Source organism: Alexandromys fortis, unplaced genomic scaffold (genome assembly GCF_014885135.2).
Source record: "Alexandromys fortis isolate MF-2015 unplaced genomic scaffold, M_Fortis_MF-2015_v1.1 scaffold_215, whole genome shotgun sequence".
Lineage (NCBI taxonomy): Eukaryota > Metazoa > Chordata > Mammalia > Rodentia > Cricetidae > Alexandromys > Alexandromys fortis.
This window is the reverse complement of record NW_026068086.1, coordinates 865,442-884,648: the sequence shown is the minus strand read 5'-3', so window position 1 is coordinate 884,648 and position 19,207 is coordinate 865,442. Positions and strand designations below refer to the sequence as shown.

Genomic DNA, 19,207 nt, shown 5'->3' with positions numbered 1-19,207 from the left:
TCACTCGTCTCTGAAAACACGAGGTCTTGGTTTGGAGAGTACAACATCTTTGTTCTGTTCCAGAAAGATACGGATCTTAACAGAATAGTTCCTCTGTTATAAGAAACGACTTCACTTTCAGTTTTAGCTTTAAATTTTTTTTAATTGTGTGTGTAAATTGTATGGAAATGTGTGCACACGTAAGTGTGCCCTTGGAGTCCAGAAGAGAGTATTGGAGCCCCTGGGATTGGAATTACAGGAGGTTGTAAGCTGCCCAGTGTAGGGCTGGGAACTGAACCTGTATCTTCTGAAAGAGCAGTGTTTATCCTTCACCCCTGCGCCACCTCTCTAGCACCCACTAGTTAAGACCACTCCTCTTCAAAGAAGGCATGAACACAATTTTATTGTAGCAATATGCTAGGATTCAAACATGACCCTTGGGCACTGCCTTTAAAAGCATCAATTTTATTTAAGTACTTCTAAAAAATGGTCTAGAATTGGAGAGAAATCTGTCAGTATAATGGCAGAAGGACTGGAGTTCAACCTCCAAAACTTAGGTTTAGAAGAAAGGAGGGAGGGGATGGGAGGGTGTTGTGGTGCACGCCTGTAACTCCTGCACTAGAGGACACAGGAGGAACCCTGCGCATTCCTGGTCAGCCTGCCAGGGATTAACTGAGTAGTAAATTTCAAGCCAGTAAGAAACCTATCCTGAAAGAAAGACAGACAGAGAGAGAGAGAGAGAGAGACAGAGACAGACAGCAGGAAGAGGAGGAGGGTGGCTACATCTGAGGAAAGGAAAGGCACCTGAGATTATCCTCTGCTTCCACACCCACACAGGAACCCCCAACATGCACGGTCATATGCATATATAAAGTCATATTACAAACTAGCACGAGCCCAGGTCCCATGTCCTATGGGAGTTGTGGGCAGAAGTGGGTCTGAATACACTCAGTAAAAAGCTGAAGGCTTTCTTTCTTTCTTCTTCCTCTGTGGGTCTTGCTCAATCTTCCGAAGACTTGTCTTTTGTTTGTTTGCTTTCTTGTGTGTGCATGTGTGGTGTCAGTGTGTATGTACTTGTGCTTGGGGGTGCATTGTGGGGTCCTCCTAGATCACTCTTCACTCATTGAGGTGGGATCTCTCATCTGAACACGGAGCTCACCGATAAGGGCTCACTATCAACTAGTAGCTTGCTTTGGGATCTTGGAAGCCCAACTCTGCCTTCTAAGCACTGGGGTTACAGGCAGGCTGCCAAGCCCACCCAGGAATTTATGGGTGCTGGGAACTGAGGCCTCTTGCTTGCACGGCAAGTACTCTGTCACTCAGCCATCACCCCAACCCACCAAGAGCTTCATTAAGATGGGGCTGGAGCTGTGGCTGATCTCTGACCTCAAGCCTGGATTCCTCTTCCCCTTCCGGAAACACTCTTTCAGCTTGGGAAGAGCTAATAGCTGTTTACATTTGTCAGACTTTAAGAAGGGCTCATTTGTTCCCTTAACAGAGCAAATGACATGACGAGAGACACCGTTTTCCCACACAGAAACAACATATAAACATGGCCAGCGATGCCAACAGCTCTCGGTTGAGAATTCTTTGCAGGTCTCCTAAGGGCATGTGGCTTTCATCAGAATGTCAGGATTTCTGACAATCCTTTTTCCGAACTTTCGATTTTGGTGCTGAAAAAAAAAAAAAAGAGGGAGAAGCAGGAAATGAGGAATGCCAGACTTGGTTCACACCGGATTGTTTTAAGGCGGGACACTGCACCTGGAGAAAACTGACCATTTGGGTTTTCTTGTTTGTAGAAGGTCTTTAGGAGCTCCACGGCCTCCTCAGCACGGTATCCGGGGACGCACTGAGGAAGAAAGGAACATGAGGTGAGCGTCGGCAGTGACCCAACAGTAACGTATACAATTACGACACGAGCAGACTCCACACGCTGCTCATTACTCAGGACAAATAAGCAAGGATACACCAGATATATTAGCATGGATAAAGATGTCCATTTCCAAAAGAATGGTTCCCAGATTTAGTCCCCATGTCTCTCAATCGGTCACTACGGTATGTAGAGACTGCAGAGGGATGCTGTACTCATCACGTGAGATGCTCAGCAGGTGCTCATGGAGCGTGAGCTATTTTCACCTGCGATTATTTTCTAGCATTTCACCAAGCATGGGCTGCTATTCACCGAGGGCAGGCAAACTATTATTGGTGGAACAAATCCAGGCGACAGTTGAGAATGACAAGCTAGCAACCGTGTATACTTTTAAGAGTTTGTTTATCATTATTACTATTACTACTACTACTACTATTATTATTATTAAACAAAACACTATATGGCAGAGACATGTTTCTCACAAGAGCTAAAAATATTTACTATCCGGTCATTTACAGGAAACACTTTTCAAGTTTTGCTATGGAGGATTTAAGAAAACGGCGGAGTTTGTTTTCACTCTGGGATCTGGGCAGAGGAGACGACAATGTGTGGAAGACCAAAGGAGAAGTGAGAGCTGCAAGGAGCAACGAACGGCGTTTTGAAGATGAAGATGAATTGGACATTATGGAAGCAGCTGGGAAGAGTGGGGGAAGCATGGGCTGTGTGTGTGGACGCAGGCTGAAGGGCCTGGTAGGGCAGGGGAAAGCAATCAAAGGCATTGAGATGGCGCCAAGCGCTCAGGGGTTTTGGCACTAGGCTAGAGAGACTGGAAAGGCTCTAACCCATCCTCTGAAGTTTATGGAACAATTCAGTCATCCCTCAAAGTGGTGCCCAGCCAAGCACCTGCAGACCTCTCTGGGGCATTGCTGAGAAGGCACAACCCTTCCTGGAGCCTCAGCTGATGCCTGGCTGGGATCTTCCCCCATGGTAACAAAAATCTTCTTCTCCCTCTGCTTCCAAAATACGGCCCAGCTCTGTCCTCAGAACATTCCAGACTTCACTGGCCATCTCATTTCCTCTTCCTCTCATCTTTACCATCTCATGCTCTCAAGACTCCACTGTGGCTGCCTCCCAGGCATCACAAGGCACTCACTGATGCAAACATGGCCTCCTTCCCACCCCAGCTCTGTGGTCACGTCATGACTGGACACACAAGTTTCATTTAGAATCCCATCCTCCCTTGCTTTCTCAGTCTGCCATGCTAACCACTGCTGCTCAGGGTGTGCGGGGGCTGGTGCCAATGTCCCTCTGAGCCCACCAGGCTCTCTTCTCCAGGGACTGGTAATGCACTGTTTCTCCATCATTGCTGTCCAGTATAATTACGTGGGCAACATCCATGAGCACAGATGCTCCTCCCCACCTTTTTGTTCATCTGATCCAGGGTCTGAGCACAGAGAAATGCAGAACCCTTCCAGGAGATTCCAACATGTGGTCCAAGGAGAAACATGGACAAACACGGAAGTGGGAAAAATAATAATAAAAACTATGGGTCTAGATAGTAAGAAGGTATCCTAAAGTACCAACCAGAGCTGCCCATGTGTGGCTTTTATCAAAAATAATATTCTTATAAAAATAAATGCTTTGAACAGAAGAGGTAATAAAAATGAATACTGAATAGCCATTTTTTAAAACAATAGTTCCACAGAATTCTCTGTGGAATTTTTTGCTGCTTATAACACAGCATTATATGAAAAGAATCCCTAAGTCTGATGTGAGATGCCACCTCCCTTTTGTACCATGAGTTCAGCCAAAGAAAAGGAAGAGAACACAGCATCCAGAAGCCTGGCTTTAGCACGTCAAAAGAGCTCCTTAGGACATAATTTGGCATTAAGCTTTGATCCATGCTTTTAAACCATGGGCATTCATTTTCCACTGAGCCAGTATGGCCATATAGATGAACTGTAAATTAAGTTTTCAGGTTGAGAAAGACTGACTGCACTGAGATCCCAGAGAGAGAACTGCTCAAGACTTCATGTCACCAACATTCTTTTTATTTGTGTGTGTGTGTGTGTGATGTGTGTGTGTGATGTGCACATGTGTGTGTACAGGCTAGCAGGCAAGTGGAGCCCAGAACACAAGTTCAAGTGTCTGCTCACACATTCCACCTTGCTGAGACAGAGTCTCTCGCTGTTTGTCACCGAGTACAGCAGGCTAGCAGGCCAGGACTCTCCTTACCTCTGCATCCCACCTCGCCACAGGACCGCTGGATTCCAGATACCTGCTTCTGCATCTGGTGGGATCTGGAAACCCTAATTCAGGTCCTCGTGCTGCATGGCAAACACTTTACCCACCGACTGAGCTGTCTCCTCACCTACATTTTAGAGAATAATGTTCCACCCATGTCTCATCCCCAAGGACACATCTTAGTTTTGTCCAGAACTCTGAGAAATTACTTAGGCCGTTCTCACAGAGGAAGTGCCGCACGTACAGAGCCAGCAGTCCATGCATGGTTATATAAGCAGTGCTCGGGCGGCTCCTAGAAACAGCTGGAAAAATGAAGTCACTCTGCAGCCGTCTTTAATAATCAGCCTCATTTACTCCCCATCACTCTGTTACAGCCTCTTCCTGACGTGATGTTAAAGGCGTCTGTTCTTAAACACAACAGTAGCCGGGAAAGCTCACACTCAGCTGGAAAACTCAAGGCAGGATGCTTTATCTGACTCGCTCTGTGTAGGATTAGGGCTCTCTAAGTCCTCACCACAGCCTACAAACACGTGAGATCTTCAAGAATTTACCGAATCTTTTTCTTTTTCTAGTATAAATGCTGTGGGATTGACCTTCCATCTTGGAGAATGAACCACTAGAGAGAATTGGGTATGCATCCCGATATGGGGGTTCCTAATGCTCACATTTGCAACAACTGAGCTTCCAACAGTGTGATAAAGGCTCAGAGGAAAGTAGAACTTTTAACAGCTAAAGACATGTGGGTTCTCTGGTCTTGGGGAGGTTTCAACACTAAAAACATCTAAGATAATGAAATTGCAATGATGACTGGATGGTAATCATGGTATGTGACAAAGTGATGGAATTTGTGCCTAAACAATGTTGGTTGTGAACAGCATCCTGGTTGCTGATGCAGGCCGAGTTCCATCATCACAGTTACAGAGCTAGTATTTGCTCCAACAGAGAGTCTCTAAGCCCACACAAGGTGCCGGTGAAGCCCCTTAGGAGCTAACAGTTCAGGAAGCTGCAGACTGTCCTGCAGGACAGATTCTGGCAATGGAGAAGGGACACACATTTTCCTCCAGTGAGCGGTAAAGAAGTCAAGCCAGGGCCCCGAGATTCTGCCGGATGCTGCCAGGGCTGTTTGGAATACTAACCATACACAATCGATAAGTCCATCAGGAGATGAATAAACAGAAGAAAGTGGGTGGAGATAGGGAAGGAAAGAAGGAGGGAAGGAGGAGGGGAGGGAGGGAGGGACAAAAAGAGGGCATATGCAGATTCTATTACCTGAAATGGTCTCCCAGTATTGGGTAGGTCAGCAGAGGCGATGTTTAGGACGGAACCACAACCACCAAACCGTTCGTTCTGACAGCCATAGACGACCAGCGGGATTTATGGTACAGAATTAAAGTCTGTCACAGCATGCAGAATCTTGGCAAAGAATAGGCTGATGCTAATTACCTACAAAAACTGTCTAGACTTCAAAACAATTAAAGTTCATGGTTTAAAATAGTACAAATCAGTTGTACAAATGAAGAGAAAGGGGTTTTAAGTATTGAGAAACCAAAATCTAGCATGTGTGGGTCAGCAAGACAGCTCAGCTGTTAAAGCCCTCGCCATGCAAGCATGACAATGTAGGTTGATACCTGGAACCCATGTAATGGTGGAAGGAGAGAGCCAGCTCCTCAAGATTCTCACTTTGCATGCATGCCATGGCATGTGTTTGCCCACATAATAATAATAACAAACATAATGTCAACAAAAGATGAAAACCTGGCTATTGTAAATAGAACAGAAACTAAGTGTTTCTACTTAATATGCAGTTTAGCCAATTCTCTGCTCTTTCCAAAATCACTTTTTCAGAATCATTGTAGAATTAGAAATTTAATTCAAGGATTTCACCTTTTAAAACATGTAGTTTAATCCCTGGAGCCCACTGTAGAAGAGAACAGACTCCTAAAGGTAGTCCTCTGATTGCCACACAAATGCCATGGCATGTCCATGCCCCTCATAATAAATAAATAAATTTAATCTGATGGAGGAAGGTCATTGGTTAAATAATAAAGATACTGCTTGGCCCTGATAGGTTAAAACATAGGTGGGTGGAGTAAACAGAACAGAATGCTGGGAGGAAGTGGAAGTGAGCTCATACGCCTTAGCTCTGCTCTCTGAGGCAGACACGATGAAGCTCCGACCCAGGATGGACGTAGGCTAGAATCTTCCCAGTAAGTGCACCTTGGGGTGCTACACACATTAATAGAAATGGCTAGTCCAGGTGCAAGAGTTAGCCGAGAAGAGGCTAGATATAATGGGTCAAGAAGTGTTTAGTGAATACAATTTGTGTGTTGTTATTTTGGAGCATAAGCTAGCCAGGCAGCTGGGAGCTGGGACAGCAGGAATACAGCCCACAGGTCCTACAACATTAATCAAAATGTAAAAAGGTGGATGGTAGCCTGGGTGGTGGTATGTGCCTATATCCAAGCACTTTGGGGGTGGAGAATCAGCATCTTTAGGCCAACCACCATTGTGAGTGCCAGGCCAGACTGGGCTACATGACAGCTAGCCTGGGCTATGTGAGACCAGTCTCAAAACAAAAATAACAAGTCAAACCAAAATAATCACCCAAACAAAAGCCAAAGACCCAGTCGTATTGTTCCCTGTTCTTTCTGCAAGGCAGGATGAGGAAAATGGCCTAATAACTCCTCTAATAATGGTGTCAACAACTCCTCTCACACAGAGACAGTATGCTTTATTGTACCCAAGAGGCCCTCTGCATAGTTTTAAGTGATAAAACTGCACATAATTTTAAAAGCGAGTGAAGACGCACGAATAAAGAGAGCTTGCCTAGCATTCACAAGGCTCTCGGGGGCATAAAATAAACAAACTGTAGAGATGGACTGCAGTCAGCATACACATTGCTCACTCTAGGTAAGACACAATCCAGCCACGGAACACTAGCTCACGCATGTCCATGCGTGTACAACAATAACATCCGATGACATTTCCAATCCTCAGTTACTTAATTATTTAAGTAACTTAATTACTTAGTTACTTAAGTTGAACTTAATTTTTTTTTGTACTTTGTGATAGGTATTCCTGACAAAAGCAGGTTGACAGAAAATATTTAAATTACCCATAATCTGTCTTCCAAGGGCAAAGCATGTTCCTCAGAATGTGTCCTGTGCTCTAACGTAATTTGGATTCATCCTTACACAAGAGTTTAAGTCAGTTCCAAGCATTGGTTTCTGTAGCAGATGGGTTCAATAGTTTTAAGGTTATTGATACAGAGAAAGAAGAGGTAACTTCACTGTGTAAAAATCCTCCTTTCTGTTTCTGGCTGAACTTTCCAATGTGTTCCGTAACTGTTTCCACACATTAAGAAGCCGAGAGCTGGGGAGAAGCACAGCTCCATGACAGAGCATACACTTAGCACGAGCAAGAGCCTGGTTTCAATCCTCACCACTGAAAAGAAAATCAAACAGAGAAAAGAGAAAAGACATGTTATGGATCTGGCCATTTTCTTTCTGACAGGCGAGGTAAAGACAGGAAACTCAGAAGCCAAAGGATACTCATGAGGCGGAGAGCAGCTGCACACATGATACACGGCTCCACGGTGACGTACAGCACGGTGTGTTCAAATACGTCAGCAGGAGGATGACTGTGTTGATGGCACCAATCCAGGACCTGATCAATGGCTACCATTTCAGCATGCCGCGTAGCCTTGAAAGAGAGAGACCTGTATTGATATTGTTCATTTCATAACTGATGTCTTTAAAACAAGCAAAACAGAAATTCAGAGAGCATTCCTATCATTCTGTCTGAACTGGAACATTCGTGGTTCCCCAGTTCACATATTCTAACCTCACCAATGGGGATAACTAATCCGAGATAATATACAAACCTTGCTCCGGTTTTAGTGAAATTCCCACGTACCTTGGGGGAAAGTTTTCATTAAAATATCATAGAGAAAATAGGTCTCAAAAAAAGAGATGTTTATGGTTTCTGAATATTTGAAGGGAAGACTGAAATTTTCATAAGCTTGTGCTCTCGTTTCAGACAGATTTTCAACTGAGCTCACTTCACGGCAGAGCTCACTAGAATATCATCATGTGCACAGCAGGAGATGAGATTTTCTAACACAACTGGCTCCATAAAAACCCCAGACCTGAGATCTCAGCTAGTTCGTGGGAGACAGCGTACTACAGGAGAAACCACCCAGCATGTGGAATCAATCACACTGACATTTGAATCCTGACAGGCACGCTCTTTTGGTCTCAAGCGTTGGATCCTCTCTGTCTCGAGTTTACTGTTATCTCCTCTACAGCTCCTAGAGCAATCTGAGTCTCACCGGGCACAATGTGGCTTGATGCTATTTAGGTTCTCCTCATCTCTTTCCCCCTTATTAAAACAGTTTTAGAGCAGGGGAGAAAAGGCAGCTCAAAGATTAAGAGCACTTGCTACTTCCGTAGAAGACCAGAGTTCAGTTTCTAGCACTCACACTGGGTGGCTCACAACTGTCCCTAATTCCAGTGAGCTCCAACACCCTTTGCTTGCCTCTGAAGGCACCTGCAGAGGCACATGGTACATATACATCCACTCACGGGCACTCGTGCATGCACACATGCATACACACACATTGTCTCAAGTCCCGGTTTCCTGAGATAAAGCCTTCTATTTTAGACATGAGTTCCTTAAGACACAGGATGCTCTAGAGCAGTGGTTCTCAACCTTCCTAATGATGCAATCCTTTTTCTCATGTTGTGGTGGACTCCAACCATAAATTACTTTCTTGCTACTTCATAATTGTAATTTTGCTACTATTATAAATCATAATGTAAATGTGTTTTCTGATGGTCTTAGACAACACCTGGGAATGGGTTGTTTGACCCCCAAAGGGGTCATGACCCACAGGTTCAGAACTACTGTTCTAGGGGCAGGTAAAACATTCTCTCCTGCTGGGAAGCTCTGCAGACTCAGAAAGTAAACAATACAAAGTCCCAGAAACTACTAGACTGCCCCTCCCTCCTCAGGAGCACTTCAGCAATGAGGGCTGATAAGAGACACTCTAAAAGCCAGGCAGTGGTGGCATATGCCTTTAATCTCAGCACTCTGGCAGTAGAGGCGGACGCAGGCAAGCAGATATCTATGAGTTCAAGGCCAGCCTGTTCTACAAAGCTAGTTCTAGGACAGCCAGAGTTACACAGAGAAACCCTGTCTCCAAAAAACCAAGAGAGAGAGAAAGAGACTGACTCAAGACTTTTAGAGCAGCCATACTACCTAGAAGAAGCTCAGAACACCTGAGGCACTTGAAAGACATGCTCTCCCACCTGCCCAGCAGCCTTAAGGTTTCCTGCTCTCAGGAGCTATCAAATAGGCTGGGCAAGCTTTGTGGTGGAGCTGTTACAAGTCATTTTTTCTGCTCTTGTAAGTAATCCAAACCAAATTAATAGGTTCACCCAGCTTTGGTGATGCCCCTATTTTTGGTGAGTTGCTGGTTCCCTATCTGAGGTCAGCATTTGTTCACATGTCCCCAGAGTAGTGTCACACACACACACAAGAAAATAAAGCTTTAAAATAACGTAGTGCAAACTCCTAAACACAGGTAATTAAGTCAAGAAGATGTAGACAAGTTAAAGATATAGTAAGTAATGAAACTGAAACAATAATCAAAAGTCTCCCACAAAGAAAAGTTCAGGACTCGGTAGACTCATGGCCAAATTCTACCGAACGTTTAAGGAAGACCTAACACCCATATTCGTCAGACTATTCCACAAAATAACAGGGGAAAGAACACTACTGAACTGCACAATGCCAGTCTCCTCTGATATCAAAACCAGATGAGGGTACCGCAAAGAAAGAAAACTGTAGCTCATCCTTCTTGATGAACATAGATGAAAAGCTTCTCAATCTTCTGACAATCCTAATGCAAGAATGTAGTAGTTTGCACATCACAATCAAGCTGGAATCATTCCAAAGGCGCAAGGTTGATTCAACATATACAAATCGGTAATATACTTTATAAGTATATTATAAAACACAATGTACTTTATAAGTCGTCTTAAAGACACAAATAGTATGACCGTCTCAATAGATGCAGAAAAGGAATTAGACAATGTTCAACATACATTCATGATTTAAAATAAAGTCCTGAAGAAACTAAATCTTATATAACAACTGCCGTATATGGCAAGGCTACAGCCAACAAACTAAATGAGGAAAAACAAAATTATTTAAAACAAAATCACACCATGAGACAAGAGTGACCACTTTCTTTCCTCTTATTAAAAACTGTGTTCAAAGTCTTAATTAGAGCAGTAGGACCAGAGAAAGCGATAAAACGCATCTATATCAAAAGGGAAGAGGTGAAATTCTCAGTTTTGGATGGCACGAGTCTTGTGGATTCCACTAGAAAACCTTTACCTCTGACACTTTCAACATAGTGACAGGATAGAAAATCAGCATAGACAAAATCAGCCAATTGTCTATGTATCAATAACAAACTATCCAAGAAAGAAAGCAGGAAAAATTCTCACCTTCATAATAACTTTTAAAAATATCTGGAAGTAAATCAGATTGAAGAGGTCAAAGACCTCTATACTACAATGAAAACTTTAAGATAATCAAGAAAGAAATTGAAGAAAATAGAAAATAGCCCACTCATGAGCATGGATTAGCATAATTAATATTGTGAAAATGGCTGTACTACCAAAAACAACCTACAGAGTCAATGCAGTCCCCTCAAAATTCTAATGGCATTCTTTGCAAAACTATAAAACAAAATCAATTCTAACCTTAATATGGAACCACAAAAGACTCTGAATAGCTGAAGCAAAAAGAACAATTCTGAAGCAATATATTACAATACCTAACCTCAAATTATTCTACAGAGCCACTGTGATAAAATAATAAGTATTGGTACAAAAACAAACATATAGAAGTAAAGTAGAATAGAGGACCCAAAATAAATCCAGATAGCTGTAACCACCTTATATTTGACAAGTGTAAAACATATAGTGGAAATAAGATAACCTCTTCAACAAATGGTCCTGAGGAAAATGGATTTCCACATACACGAATAAAATTAAACCCATTTCTTTCACCCCACACAAAAATCAATGTCAAATACATCAAAGATATTAATATAAAATCTGAAATGTTTTAGCCCCTGGAGGAAAATTGGAAACTAATAGGTATAAGTGAAACTTTCTGAAAACTCCTAAAACTGCCAGCTTTTAGGAGCCACTGCACAGCAAGGAAAACTAAAAGCAGAATGAAGAGAGGGGCTTCAGGGTGGGAGAGAACTTTTGCCAGCTACACCTTGCTCTGAAGAGACACCATGATCATGGCAACTCACAGAAGAAGGCATTTAACTGGGGCCTTGCTTATAGTTTCAGAAGGTTAGTCCATCATGGCAGGGAGCATGGCACCGGGCAGGCAGACATAGTGCTGGAGCAACAGCTCAAAGTTACATCCTGATCCACAAGCACAAGGAAGTGGGGGGAAGGGGGGACAGGCGGGTGGAGAGACTAGGTCTGGCCTGGGCTTTTGAAACCTCAAAGCCCACCCTACTAACACACCACCTCCAAAAAGGCCGTACCTCCTGATCACCCCTAAGCAGTTCACCAACTAGGAACCAAGCATTCAAATATTTGACCCTATTAGGGACATTCCTATTAAAAGCACACAAGTGTTTGTATGTGAAGGTATGTGCACCCATCTGCATGCATATAGAAGTTAGAAGAGAATCTCAGACGTCCCATCCATTACTCTGCGCCCTGTTCCTTTAAGATAGAGTCTCCCACTGAACCGGGCAGGGCTGCAGCAATCCTCCATACCTCCATACCTTCCAATATCTTCCGATCCAGCCCTCCCACAGCTCTGGGGATACAGGCACTGACATGGCTTCACCTACTTTTTTATGTGGTTTCTGGGACTGAAATTCAGAGACCTTGTGCTTGCACAGCAAGTAATCTTACCACATTTTCCCAATCCCAAAAGTTTTATCTTACACAAAGTCTCCCAGATTCAGAAAATACTGCATGTTTTCTTTCAAAGATGGAACAAAGATTTAAAATTTCATATATGTATATATGTAAGGGCACAGACCACAAAACCATGAAAGGAAAATAAGAGTTGTTAAGGGAGAGAGAATTGGGGCAGAGGAAAAGACATGAAAAAGAGGAAGCAGCCGGGTGGTAGTGGTGCCTTTAATCCCAGTGTGCTGAAGGCAGCCGCAGGCTGGTCAAGGCCAGCCTGGTCTACACATTCAAGTTCCAGGACAGCCAGGGCTAAACAGAGAAATCCTTGAACTACAAAAGCAAAACAAACAAACAAAACCCCACAAAACAAAAACAAACAGATCAAAAACAAAACAAAAACAAAACCATCCAGAGGGCAACAGACTACCTTTGACAAAGGGGACTAGCTGGCTGTGGAGGAGAGGGACTGGAAATAAGGGCTGGGAAGAGGCCACTGTAGAACATGTATAAAAATCTAAAACAAAACAAAACAAAAAAAAGTATTACTTTGCACAACTAATTTTAAAAGAAAACTAACAAAACAGTCTAAAATAAAAGCAGTTTAATGTAAAGCACCTATGCAATAATTTATAATATCTGGCAATAACATTTATCAACAATTGATACTGAGTGCTAACTTCATACAGGCTAACTAAATTCTATATATGACTAAAAAAATTCCGTCCTCAACAAGCACACCACTGAGCAAGGCTGAAAGAAAGGTACTCATGTTCCTGTGACCTGGAGCACAGTGAGGAAAGAGCTGGCAGGGGCCCACAATGCTGTGGTAGCCAGTGGCGGACAGGAGCTAGCCTGGGTGATTACAGAACCAGAAACCCGGGGAAAGAAGGACTTTATAGAAGAGGGTATGGTTCTGGCTGCATACCAAGACAGCAAGAGAACTTAACACCAAAGATTCTTCCAAATGGAGTCTTTAAAGCTCAGATTCACTGAGAGATGGTGTCCTCACAGATCTTGATAAATACCAGTTGAACTGAAATCACCAAATTGCTCTTTTACTGCTAAAGAAACACAAGCTAAGCTGTCTTACCGTGCACTGAAAACACACAGAAAAAGAGGATGGAGAATAACAGAGCAGGGTTGATATCACAGCCCAAAGCAGAACTCTGGGCTCCTCACTCACACTGGAGTCCAGGGCCTTCCTATGCTGCATTCAAAGGGCGAGTCTACGAGACTTGACAGAGCAATAACCTTGGTTAATTCCAAAGTGTCTAAAATGTCAGTCAGTGGGGATTAGGTCATGAGTTCTCGTGTGAAACACATGATATCAAACCACGCAATATGATGTAGACACCGTGGCAATTATGTAAAACAGAACTTGGAGGTAAGTATCAACATAGCCTCTACCTGCAGCATGTGTATGATCTGCCTCCAAAGCCTTCATGCTGCCATAAATGCTGTGTGCATCTGGGTTCCTACTTTACATGAGTTTTGCTAAACTTTGAGGTTATAATGGATGAACTTTAAAGGCTCTGAGCCCCAGTGCTGACAGTAGACGGGTCTATGCTGCGGAAGCACAGAAGATCAAAGTCCATGGGAACGGCATTATAGTTATGTTATCCGTCAGTCCACCTGACACTTTAAACCCGAAAAAAATAGCACAGCCCTTTCACCTACTTCCACTTCCCATGCACGTCCACAATGACACACCGATGTGCCACCACATTTAAGAAGCACTGCTTTAGACCGTGGACCTTCCAGTCTGACCACAAGACGTCAACAAGTCACTGAGGCTGAAAGGCATGTAGCTGAAGATAGCCCATCCTGAAGACCCTATCCCATTGACTATCCAAAAACGTTTTCTCCAATATAATCCTTTCATGCTTCCCTCTAATTTGTACATTGAGAGTCTTTTGTCCCCTTTAGGAAAAAAATAAATTAAAGAAACTAAAAGGCGTGCATTGCAAGTTAAATGGATCTCCTTTGAAAAGGTTAATTTTCAGGTTGAATTTGTTACAGTGGATGTGGACTCCTTTCCCATGCGCTGACATTCTGATGTAACAAAATTCCTTCTTGGGTTTCACTCAAGTGTTAAAGGGAAACAAAATGAAATAAAAAGCAAAACAGCCGGGTGCAGGTGGCACACACCTTTAATCCCAGTACTCAGAAGGCAGAGTCAGGCAGATCTTTGTGAGTTCGAGGCCAGCCTGGTCTACAAGAGCTAGTACCAGGATAGGCACCAAAGCTACAGAGAAACCCTGTCTCAAAAAAAAGCAAAAACAAAACAAAAAACAAATGAAAAACATCTCTTAGCTTTTTGGCTAAGATCACAAATGCAGAAATAGAAAAAATAGCTTCATTGAACTTTTCTGAATATTAGCTTAAGAAATCATTGGCTATATCACTGTTATAATCAGGAAAATGAACATTTACAAAGGAGAGGAAAAGTACCTAGGGCCGGGAGATGGTTCTGAAGGTAAAGTGCTTGCTGGGGAGGAATAAGGGCCTGAACTCAGACCTCCAACAGCCATGTGAACACCCAGACATAGTCACGCACATTCACAGACAACCCCAGTGTAGAAGAAAGGAAACAGGGATGCAGGAAGGAGCTCCTAGGGTTCACTAACCATCCACCCTAGCTGAATGGATGAGCTCTAGGTGTAGTGAGAGACCCTGTCTCAAAAAGTAAGGTGGAAAGTGATAGAGGAAGGCACCTTGACCTCAACCTGCACAACCACAGACACACAGACACAGACACAGACACACACACACACACACACACACACACATAAAGGTGTACGCCTATACTTCCTGCGTGGCCAATCAGCATTTATTTAAAACATGATTGACAGAATACAGACAATTCTCCCGCACCAATGGGGAGAGACATTGACCCACAGGACACATTTGGTCTTGTCTTGCCAGCTGGCCCCTGCCATGGCTATATTATGTTTTTGCATCGATATTGCTCAACTCACATTTTTTGTTTGATTCACTTCATTTCTTCCCTTCCCCACAATTTCATTGTTATAGACCATAAGGCAGCCAACAGGAACTTCAGTATTTTCAAGTGCTTCTTTGGCCTGAAACACAAAGAGGAAACATCTCAGTGGTGATGTGTTGGGAAATACTATTTTCAGGTGTAACTTTTGTTTACACTGCATTTGTTTAACTCTGTGAAGCTGTGTAACTGTGCCTGTCTAAACACCTGATGGTTTAATAAAGCGCTGAATGGCCAATAGCAAGGCAGGAGTAAGGATAGGCAGGGCTGGCAGGCAGAGAGAATAGAAAGGAGAAATGAGGAAAAAGAGACAAGAAAAAGGAGAGAACACTAGAGGTCAGCCACCCAGTCACTTGGCCAGCTATGGAGTAAGAAGGAAAGTAAGGTATACAGAAGTTAGAAAGATAAAATCCCAGAGTCAAAAGGTAAACGGGATAATTTAAGAATAATGGGCAAAAAGCAAGGCAAGCTAAGGCCGGGCTTTCATAACTAAGAATAAGCCTCCATGTGTGATTTATTTGGGAGCTGGATGGAGGCCCCCCCCCCCAAAAAAAAAAGAGTAAAACATCCCACAACAGTTAGGTGTGGAGCTTGAAAGCCTACGCAAAAGAGGAAAAGAGCGAACAGACGCGCGGATAATGACCAAGACAAAACATGCCTGCGCTTCCCCTTCTCAGGTCTGGTGTCTTGGTGCTGTGTTCTCTTCAGGGTGTCTATGTTAAGAAGACTCAGGAATGTCTCCCTTCACAAGCCCTGAGCCTCTTTTTCTCTCACTGGTAGCACAGGCAATCAATGGCTTTTGACTGGTGTTCTTAAAATTCCAAAGCCACCCCTTCTCAGACATGATACGTATAGTTACAAAGAGGTGGGATAATACATAATATATCTATTTTTTTCTTCTTTAAGAAGAAGAAATGATCCCATGGAGTACCAATATCATAAAAAGGACCAGAGTGGATGTCGTTCCGTCCAACAACTTCTAAGAAACATGTAAGTTTAGGGATATTTTATATAAACATGGCATACACTTGGAAAATACTTTGGACGTTTCTTTTAAAAACCAATATGCATAAAATCTATGATCCACATTGCACAGAAGCACACACAATTTACACAGTAAGCTTAGGAAACTTTAATAAGCTCTTCGGAGAATACCAACGAGATATCCCTGGCTCTGATCGTGTACCGCGGTTAGAAAAGCTGTAACACTGAAGAAAACTACAGAAGTGGATCCTCTCTATGTACATTTTTCCTTTTTTGCAGTTTCCTGTGGTGTAAAATTATTCCAGAAGGAAAAGACAGTAACTATAACTAAATAAGAGTCTAGCAAGCCTATTGAGGGAAGGCCGTACTATTGACTGTTACAGAAGAAAAATAGAAAAAGACAGACCAAAAAGGAAGGGGTATCAGCTGGGCCAGACCAGTGACAGAAGTAATTTAGATGGAATGGCAGAAAAAAAAAGCATTGTCTTGAAAAATGATTTCCTGTAGTTCAGATTCTCAGCTTCCAAGTGGACATTTCCCAGTAGCTCTCCTAAGAGGCAACACCGTGTCTACACCTTATCCCGAGAGGTTGAAAGTTAAGTTATTCTTTTGTTTTGCAAGTGTGGTTTGATCTGGGACTATTTAAACACTTCATAACTATCAATCCCTTTTCGTTTATAATCCTAAAGTGATAGGGACACAGATCTCCATTGTGCAAATGAGGAAACTGAGGCACCGGGAAGTGCCTTGGCCATCTGAGAGATTTGTAATGAAAGTCTAGGAAGTTTGACTTTCTTCCTTACACACTTCACAGATTATTGGAGCAACTGTTAGCATCAGGTGCTGGGTTCTCTGCATCACCAGCGATTTCACTGATCAGACACTTCATCCAGTTTGGGGCTTAGAGTTGGTCAAGAGCCAAAAGGAGTGGGCAGAGTCAGAGGGAGAAACATGGAGAGTTGGAGACTAAAAACTGTAAGAGGATGAACAGAACATGAAGAACTGGAGCGGCAATGGCAGGGGGAGCTTCAAACACACAGAACAGAACCAAAGACAGGGCCAGGAACATGGTTCAGCAGGTAAAAGGGCTTGCTGTGAATGCCTGATGGCCTGAGTTCAATCTCTGGATCCCACAAAGGAAGGAGAAAACTCTGCCCCCTCAAAAGTTGTCCTCTAATCTTTATACATGTGTAACTTGTGCACATACGTGTGCACACACATGCACATGTACATATACAACACACACACACACACACACACACACACATTAAATTATTTCTTAAATTCCCCAACCAAGTAAAGGAAGTGCCTAGGTGGGAGGAAAGAGATAGGGAGAGCCAATAGCCCTGGTCACTGTGCACCTGACATGGCCCACAGCACTGCTGTCTGGCAGCCTTTCTCTGCCACCAGGTCAAGAGAGGACTGGGCGTCATGGTATCTAGTTCCTCTGGGTCCTCTCTTTTTCCTCCCAGTCAGTTTATCTCCCTAGAAATGATAGGAATGACCTAAAAGAGACAAACAGCATTGCTGATAAGGAATGGCCCTGTAGGCCATGCTGAGAGTGGGTGTAATGGCAGTCCAGAGAAAAGGAGCTTAGAATACAAAGTCTGTGCGAGCCGGTTTAGAAGCACTGTCTTCCAATACATTTCCATGAAAGTGCGCACACGTTTCCTCTACTGACAAGTTCAAAACTTGTACGAAAGCCGGACATCCATGTCACTCCATCCTATCTCAGACTTTCCAGTGCCCCTCCCACCTCTTCTGGCCACTCCCTTCCTCCCGTCACTTGTGCAAAAGAGTTCAAGCAAAACAGGTCTAATAGTGTAGACAGCTTTGAACTTAAGAAGCTGGACTTCTTTGGAAGAGGACAAAGCTCAGCCACTGAAATGACCACTTGATCTTCCATAAACTAACAAATTCTCAACTTCAAAACTGAAGAAAAAGCTCTCTTCTTCCCATCCCAGGTTCTGAGAAAGATAACAAAAAAAGTGTTAACAATAATAAAAAGGAGAATATATTATTCCATTATATGAAAAAAATGTGTGCTTTTGTATTCACAAGGACAGAAACACTTGAAGCATGCTCACAAAATGTCATCAATGCTATCTCTGAGGTCAGGACTTTAAGTAATTTTTGCATAACTTGTTAAATGTTCTAGACTTTATTATGAATGTGAACTTTTATAAACATTAGAAAGAAAAGTTGAAATATTTTAATTTTGTAAAAGAATAAGCAAAAAGAACATTCCAACATCAATGGCTGAGCTCAGTTCTAAGGCCTTTATAAAGGTGAGAACAAATCGGTGTGTGGATGGCTATACCACCTAGATCCCTGTTAAGTACATTTCTTAATGTTCACAGAATGAAAACCTAACACACACACACATCTATCCCTGGCACACATCAATATGGATAAAGCTTGGAACAAGATGTAAATACGACCAGAGCCCTCCATAATCAGCAATCCTTAAAGGGATCGAAGAAAGGAAATACAAGGGCAGAGAAAAGTATTGTAAAAAAATAAGCGAATGATAGGTGAGGATTGTACACGTTTTCATATGACTCTCTACCAGAAACAGCTTCAGCTTCCTTCCGTTTTAAATGTTCAAGGGTGTCGAGAGCAAAGCACATAATAAGGTGGCTGTGTGGATCTGAAAGTCTGTGTCCATCCATGGAGAGGAAAGTAGACAGGTAGGTACAATAGCAGCTAGGGCTACATGTACTACATATGGCACACCAACCGTTCTCTGTATTTTCCCTCAACCCCAATTATTATGAGACAAAGCTAAAGAAAATTTCCCGAGAATAAAACAAGCGGTTGATCTAGATATTTTGAGAGCCGATAGGCAAAGGTGATGAGAAAGCGCGCCAGCCACATTTGCTCAACTACCCGGGTCAGGGTATGGCCGGGAGAAAGTTTGCGCCCTCATCATCCACCTGCCGGCTTCCTCACCATCCGCATCGCCTCCTCCATCCACTTTTCGGTCTCCTGTGCCGACACCACGCACGAGCCGTCTGGAGCAGTGGAGGAGTCCACCTTCTCCTCCATGGTGCCGTCAGTCAGACACCCGGGCCGTGGAGCCGGAGGAGACCGGACAGCAGCGGAACGCGGCGGGCGCGGGCTCTTGCTTCCGGGAAGACAGAAAAGGGCGAGACACCCGGGAGCTAT

At 43.3% G+C, this 19,207-nt stretch overlaps 1 protein-coding gene across 1 annotated transcript; it reads right to left on the bottom strand.

Moving 5' to 3' along the window:
* Positions 1–356: 356 nt before the first annotated feature.
* Positions 357–19,153, bottom strand: Adat2 (adenosine deaminase tRNA specific 2). Its single transcript, XM_050122230.1, has 6 exons — positions 18,992–19,153; positions 15,033–15,137; positions 7,645–7,795; positions 5,363–5,469; positions 1,756–1,828; positions 357–1,652 (listed from the first exon to the last, which is right to left on the bottom strand). The coding sequence occupies exons 1-6, from the start codon at positions 19,085–19,087 to the stop codon at positions 1,609–1,611; spliced, it is 576 nt and encodes a 191-aa protein (XP_049978187.1). The 5' UTR covers positions 19,088–19,153; the 3' UTR covers positions 357–1,608.
* Between the last annotated feature and the right edge of the window lie 54 nt (positions 19,154–19,207).

What these genes read in the sequence shown, in the direction of transcription:
- Adat2 (XM_050122230.1), bottom strand. Translation starts at nt 19,087, where the DNA reads ATGGAGGAGAAGGTGGACTCCTCCACTGCTCCAGACGGCTCGTGCGTG. An exon ending in TGGAGGAGGCGATGCGGATG is followed by an intron (nt 15,138 to 18,991) that starts GTGAGGAAGCCG and finishes TTTGTGTTTCAG; the next exon opens with GCCAAAGAAGCACTTGAAAA. An exon ending in CAAACAAGAAAACCCAAATG is followed by an intron (nt 1,653 to 1,755) that starts GTCAGTTTTCTC and finishes TTTTTTTTTCAG; the next exon opens with CACCAAAATCGAAAGTTCGG.